Source organism: Oncorhynchus tshawytscha, linkage group LG03 (assembly GCF_018296145.1).
Source record: "Oncorhynchus tshawytscha isolate Ot180627B linkage group LG03, Otsh_v2.0, whole genome shotgun sequence".
NCBI classification, from domain to species: Eukaryota; Metazoa; Chordata; class Actinopteri; order Salmoniformes; family Salmonidae; genus Oncorhynchus; species Oncorhynchus tshawytscha.
Genome location: NC_056431.1, coordinates 64,326,158 through 64,333,657, shown reverse-complemented (window position 1 = coordinate 64,333,657; position 7,500 = coordinate 64,326,158). Strand labels below are relative to the sequence as shown.

Genomic DNA, 7,500 nt, shown 5'->3' with positions numbered 1-7,500 from the left:
GAGAGATGGAGAGAGAGAGAGATGGAGAGAGAGAGAGAGATGGTGAGAGAGAGAGAGAGATGGTGAGAGAGAGAGAGAGAGAGAGAGAGAGAGAGAGAGGGAGAGGATATAGGCGGGAGAGGATGGAGGGGAGAGAGAGAGAGGAGCAGAGGGTTGAGAAGGGAGGGAGAGAGGGAGAGGATGGAGAGGGTTGAGAGGGGAGGGAGAGAGGTAGAGGGGCAGAGGGTTGAGAGGGGAGGGAGAGAGGGAGAGGATCGAGAGGAGAGAGAGGGGCAGAGGGTTGAAAAGGGAGGGAGAGAGGGAGAGGATGGAGAGGGGAGAGAGAGCGGCAGAGGGTTGAGAAGGGAGGGAGAGAGGGAGAGGATGGAGAGGGGAGAGAGAGTGGCAGAGGGTTGAGAAGGGAGGGAGAGAGGGAGAGGATGGAGAGGGGCAGAGAGAGAGGCAGGGGGTTGAGAAGGGAGGGAGAGGGGGAGAGGATAGAGAGGGGCAGAGGGTTGAGAGGGGAGGTAGAGAGGGAGAGGATGGAGAGGGGCAGAGAGTTGAGAGGGGAGGAAGAGAGGGAGGGGATGGAGAGGGTAGAGAGAGGGGCAGAGGGTTGAGAGGGGAGGAAGAGAGGGAGAGGATGGAGAGGGGAGAGAGAGGGGCAGAGGGTTGAGAGGGGAGGAAGAGAGGGAGAGGATGGAGAGGGTAGAGAGAGGGGCAGAGGGTTGAGGGGGGAGGGAGAGGATGGAGAGGGGAGAGGAGAGACATTGCTTTGGCAATGTTAACATATTTTTTCCCATGCCAATAAAGCCCTTAAATTGAAATTGAAATTGCATTGAGAGAGAGGATGGAGAGGGGAGAGATGTAGAGAGGAGAAAGGAAGAGGTGCAAACGGAACATAAACCTTCTCCCTACATCACAATGGCCAGAACATATCCCAGAAGAAGACAGGAATAGCCAGTAATAATGGAGAGATTAGGTGTGACAGAAGGAATGAAGGAGATTACAATATAAATGGGAAAAAAGAAGTGTGAAAAGGGAGAAGGAAATTATTTTAAAGTTTAGTGGAGGACATTATGAACCTCTTCAGAAGTCACTCTGACATGTTACAGACTCACACGTTTGTGTGTGTGTGTGTCAGGGTGACACGTGGGAGAAGGTGGTGTGTACTTATCAGGTACAGCAGGCTTGCACCCATCGCACACACACTGTTTCCCATCTCCTCAAGACATCCTTTAGATCGGTGTTATTGAGCAAAACCACTTTGTGCCTGCCACATTAAGGATCACAGTGACCTGGCAGTTAGCTGTGAGAGAGAGAGAGAGAGAGAGAGAGAGAGAGAGAGAGAGAGAGATGGTGAGAGAGAGAGAGAGAGATGGTGAGAGAGATAGAGAGATGGTGAGAGAGAGAGAGAGAGAGAGAGATGGTGAGAGAGAGAGAGAGAGAGGGGGAGAGAGAGAGAGAGAGAGAGAGAGAGAGGAGAGAGAGAGAGAGAGAGAGAGAGGGAGGGAGGGAGAGAGAGAGAGAGATAGATGGTGAGAGAGAGAGATGGTGAGAGAGAGATGGTGTGAGAGAGATGGTGAGAGAGAGAGAGAGAGAGAGAGATTGTGAGAGAGAGAGATGGTGAGAAAAGAGAGAGAGAGAGAGAGAGAGAGAGAGAGAGAAAGAGAGAGAGAGATGGTGAGAGAGAGAGATGGTGAGAGAGAGAGATGGTGAGAGAGAGAGAGAGAGAGAGATGGTGAGAGAGAGATGGTGAGAGAGAGAGAGAGAGAGTGAGAGAGAGATGGTGAGAGAGAGAGATGGTGAGAGAGAGAGATGGTGAGAGAGAGAGATGGTGAGAGAGAGAGAGAGAGAGAGAGAGAGAGAGAGAGATGGTGAGAGAGAGAGATGTGAGAGAGAGAGAGAGAGAGAGAGAGAGATGGTGAGAGAGAGAGAGAGAGAGAGAGATGGTGAGAGAGAGAGATGGTGAGAGAGAGAGAGAGAGAGAGAGATGGTGAGAGAGAGAGAGAGAGAGAGAGAGAGAGAGATGGTGAGAGAGAGAGAGAGAGAGAGAGAGAGAGAGATGGTGAGAGAGAGAGAGAGAGAGAGATGGTGAGAGAGAGAGATGGTGAGAGAGAGATGGTGAGAGAGAGAGAGAGAGAGAGAGAGATGGTGAGAGAGAGAGAGATGGTGAGAGAGAGAGAGATGGTGAGAGAGAGAGAGAGAGAGATGGTGAGAGAGAGAGATGGTGAGAGAGAGAGATGGTAAGAGAGAGAGAGAGAGAGAGAGATGGTGAGAGAGAGATGGTGAGAGAGAGAGAGAGAGAGAGAGAGATGGTGAGAGAGAGAGATGGTGAGAGAGAGAGAGAGAGAGAGAGAGAGAGCGAGAGACCATGAATACAAATTCCATCTAGACACCGTTGCCCTAGAGCACACAAAAAACTATACATACCTCAGCCTAAACTTCAGCGCCACAGGTCAATTCCAGAAAGCTGAGAGACAACGGAAGAAGGGCATTCTATGCCATCAAAAGGAATATAAAATTCAACATACTAATTAGGATCTGGCTAAAAATACTTGAATGAGTTCTAGAACCCATTGCCGTTTATGGTTGTGAGGTCTGGGGTCCGCTCACCAACCAATAATTCCTAAAATAGGACAAACACCATATTGAGACTCTGCATGCAGAGTTCTGCAAAAATATCCTCTGTGTACAACGTAAAACACCAAATAATGCATGCAGAGCAAAATTAGGTAAATACCTGCTAATTATCAAAATCCAGAAAAGAGCCAATAATTTCTATGACCACCTAAAAGGAAGCGATTCCCAAACCTTCCATAACAAAGCCTTCACCTACAGAGAGATGAACCTGGAGAAGAGTCCCCTAAGCAAGCGGGTCCTGGGGCTCTGTTCACAAACACAAACACACCCCACAGAGCCCCAGGACAGCAACACAATTAGACCAAACCAAATCATGAGAAAACAAGATAAATTCTAGCAAACTAGAATGCTATTTGGCCCTAAACAGAGAGTACACAGTGGCAATATACCTGACCACTGTGACTGACCCAAACTTAAGGAAAGCTTTGACTATGTACAGACTCAGTGAGCATAGCCTTGCTATTGATAAAGGCTGCCGTAGGCAGACCTGGCTCTCAAGAGAAGACATGCTTTGTGCTCACTGCCCACAAAATGAGGTGGAAACTGAGCTGCACTTCCTAACCTCCTGCCAAATCTATGACCATATTAGAAACACATATTTCCCTCAGGTTACACAGATCCAAATAATTCTAAATCCAACCAAATGTTGATAAACTCCCCTATGGGTGAACTACCCCAGTGTGTCGTCACAGCAGCAAGATGTGAAAAGGTCAACCAGTGAAAAACGAACACTGTTGTAAAAACAACCCATATTTACGTGTAATGATTACAGTACATTTTATTGTTTATTTAACTTATTTTACGATATATTTCACTTTCTCTAGCAATGACAACATATGTTTCCCATGTCAGTAAAGCCCTTGAATTGAATTGAGAGAGAGAGACATGTTGACTATGTACACGAGAGGCTGTCCTTCTGTCCAGGTCACGCTGACCTGAAGAAACACTCTAAGTTGGTAACTTCCACCTGAGCATTATGTGTGTAGGTGTGTGTGGGGGGTGGGGAACCCACCAAGAGTCTAATGTGTGGGGGGTGGGGAACCCACCAAGACTCTAATGTATGCTGTAAAAGGACTATTAGCAAAGAGAGATGGCAAGGGAGAGTGCAGGGAGAAGGCAGGGAGAAGATAGGGAGATGGCAAGGAGAAGGCAGGGAGAAGAAAGGGAGAAGATATGTAGATGGCAAGGGAGAGTGCAGGGAGAAGGCAGGGAGAGTGCAGGGAGAAAGCAGGGAGAAGACAGGTAGATGGCAAGGGAGAGTGCAGGGAGAAGATAGGGAGATGGCAAGGAGAAGGCAGGGAGAAGGCAGTTAGAAGATAGGGAGATGGCATGGAGAAGGCAGATAGAAGGCAGATAGATGGCAGGTAGATGGCAGGTAGATGGCAAGGGAGAAGGCAGGTAGAGGGCAAGGGAGCTGGCAGGGAGAAGGCAGGGAGAATACATGGAGAAGGCAGGTAGAGGGCAGGTAGATGGCAAGGGAGAAGGCAGGGAGATGGCATGGAGAAGGCAGGGAGAAGGCAGATAGATGGCAGGTAGATGGCAGGTAGATGGCAAGGGAGATAGCAGGGAGATGGCAGGGAGATGGCAGGGAGAATACATGGAGAAGGCAGGTAGAGGGCAAGGGAGAGTGCAGGGAGAAGGCAGGGAGAAGGCAAGTAGAGGGCAAGGGAGAGCGCAGGGAGAAGGCAGGGAGATGGCAGGTAGAGGGCAAGGGAGAGCACAGGGAGAAGGCAGGGAGATGGCAGGTAGAGGGCAAGGGAGAGCGCAGGGAGAAGGCAGGGAGAAGGCAGGTAGAGGGCAAGGGAGAGCGCAGGGAGAAGGCAGGGAGAAGGCAGGTAGATGGCAGGTAGATGGCATGACAACATATGTTTCCCATGTCAGTAAAGCCCTTGAATTGAATTGAGAGAGTATACGAGAGGCTGTACTTCTGTCCAGGTCACGCTGACCTGAAGAAACACTCTAAGTTGGTAACTTCCACCTGAGCATTATGTGTGTAGGTGTGTATGGGGGGTGGGGAACCCACCAAGAGTCTAATGTGTGGGGGGTGGGGAACCCACCAAGAGTCAAATGTGTGGGGGTGGGGAACCCACCAAGAGTCTAATGTGTGGGGGGTGGGGAACCCACCTAGAGTCTAATGTGTGGGGGTGGGGATCCCACCAAGAGTCTAATGTGTGGGGGTGGGGAACCCACCAAGAGTCTAATGTGTGGGGGTGGGGAACCCACCTAGAGTCTAATGTGTGGGGGGTGGGGATCCCACCAAGAGTCTAATGTGTGGGGGGTGGGGAACCCACCAAGAGTCTAATGTGTGGGGGGTGGGGAACCCACCAAGAGTCTAATGTGTGGGGGGTGGGGAACCCACCTAGAGTCTAATGTGTGGGGGGTGGGGAACCCACCTAGAGTCTAATGTATGCTGCAAAAGGACAATTAGCAAAGAGAGATGGCAAGGGAGAGTGCAGGGAGAAGGCAGGGAGAAGATAGGGAGATGGCAAGGAGAAGACATGGAGAAGGCAGGGAGAAGGCAGGGAGACGATAGGGAGATGGTAGGGAGAAGATAGGGAGATGGCAGGGAGAAGATAGGGAGATGGCAGGGAGAAGGCAGGGAGAAGATAGGGAGATGGCAGGGAGAAGGCAGCGAGAAGATAAGGAGAAGGCAGGGAGAAGGCAGGTGGAAGGCAGGTAGATGGCAAGGGAGAAGGCAGGTAGATGGCATGGGGAAGGCAGGGAGAAGACAGGAAGATGGCATGGGAGACTCCCGGGATAAGATAAGGAGATGGCAAGGGAGAGTCCAGGGAGAAGATAGGAAGATGTCAGGGAGAAAAAAGGGAGAATACATGGAGAAGGCAGGTAGAGGGCAAGGGAGAGCGCAGGGAGAAGGCAGGGAGAAGACAGGTAGATGGCAGGTAGAGTGCAAGGGAGAGGACAGGGAGAAGACAGGGCATGATGCTCCCTGTGCTGCTACAGTACATCCCCCATCACACAGACCTTTACAGAGGACACATCCTCCCATCACACAGACCTTTACAGAGAGGACACATCCCCCATCACACAGACCTCTATAGAGAGTACAGATCATCCCATCACACAGACATATACAGAGAGGACACATCACCCATCACACAGACATTTACAGAGAGGACACATCCTCCCATCACACAGACCTCTATAGAGAGTACAGATCATCCCATCACACAGACCTTTACAGAGAGGACACATCCCCCATCACACAGACATTTACAGAGAGGACACATCCTCCCATCACATAGACCTCTATAGAGAGGACACATCCTCCCATCACACAGACCTTTACAGAGAGGACACATTCTCCCATCACACTGACCTTTACAGAGAGGACACATCACCCATTACACAGACATTTACAGAGAGGACACATCCTCCCATCACACAGACCTCTACAGAGAGGACACATCCTCCCATCACACAGGCCTCTATAGAGAGGACACATCCCCCATCACACTGACCTCTACAGAGAGGACACATCCCCATCACACAGACCTCTATAGAGAGGACACATCCTCCCATCACACAGACCTCTATAGAGAGGACACATCCCCCATCACACTGACCTCTACAGAGAGGACACATCCTCCCATCACACAGACCTTTACAGAGAGGACACATTCTCCCATCACACAGACTTCCATCACACAGTGACCCACCACACTCACAGGCCTGGTTCCATTTCAGCCCATAGCCCATTCACCTAGCCCCTACCTCTTCAGTCTTCACAGATCTGAAAAGATTGGATAAGTGGGAGAAGCTTCTCAAACCTAATTGAAAGTCAAGATTGAGCCATCCACATCCTTTTACATCGTTTGGATTCCTTCAGATCTACAAACTATGGGGAAAGGGCTGTCGGGGCTGAAACGGAACCTGACAATAGAGGCCAATACAAATCCATTATGAATCAGTGCCATGTCTGTCCTCCCTCTTCAAGTTCTACAGGAGCAGCAGGCACGGTATGGTGGTACCTACCTGGTGAGGAAGCTGTGGAAGGGCAGGCGTACAGGGTAGCCATAGCGGATCATCCGAACCATCTCCAGCACCCCGACGTACTGCAGCTGGGTAGACACGTGGCAACTGTCAAAGCTGTCCGCCATGTCACTGCTGTTGGGACGTACACACTCCACAAAGTGAGGGGTGCACGCCTGTAGCTTACTGACCACCTCTGACAGAGAGTTCTGAAAGGGGGAGGGGGGGGATATTGTTTCATGTTGAAGTTCATGTTCCTATTTGCACATGGAAATGGAGTTGAACCTTTTCCTCAGTCCTAGACCTTATCACTTTCAAACATGTGAAAACAATGGCATTGGTATCAGCTTCAATATGGATAGTTCCTCAACCTGAAATACGTCCTCAACCTGGAATAGTTCCTCAACCTGGAAGAGTTCCTCAACCTGAAATAGTTCCTCAACCTGGAATAGTTCCTCAACCTGGAAGAGTTCCTCAACCTGAAATAGTTCCTCAACCTGAAATAGTTCCTCAACCTGGAATAGTTCCTCAACCTGGAAGAGTTCCTCAACCTGGAATAGCTCCTCAACCTGGAAGAGTTCCTCAACCTGGAATAGTTCCTCAACCTGGAAGAGTTCCTCAACCTGGAATAGTTCCTCAACCTGGAATAGTTCCTCAACCTGGAATAGTTCCTCAACCTGGAATAGTTCCTCAACCTGGGCTAGTTCCTCAACCTGGAATCGTTCCTCAACCTGGAATCGTTTCTCAACCTGGGCTAGTTCCTCAACCTGGAATAGTTCCTCACCCATTTGATGCCATACTGTATAGTCTATAGAGATCTGTAGGCCTGGCAAGTACTGTGTCTACATTAGAGCTCTTAGGACTGAACTGAACACATAACTTCTCCAC

At 50.0% G+C, this 7,500-nt stretch overlaps 1 protein-coding gene across 1 annotated transcript in view; it reads right to left on the bottom strand.

Moving 5' to 3' along the window:
* Nucleotides 1-7,500, bottom strand: part of LOC112237601 (unconventional myosin-XVI-like) — a 277,352-nt gene that overhangs the window by 99,883 nt on the left and 169,969 nt on the right. The window contains 1 exon segment of the mRNA XM_042319826.1: nt 6,616-6,821. Within this exon segment, the coding sequence (XP_042175760.1) occupies nt 6,616-6,821 (206 nt within the window).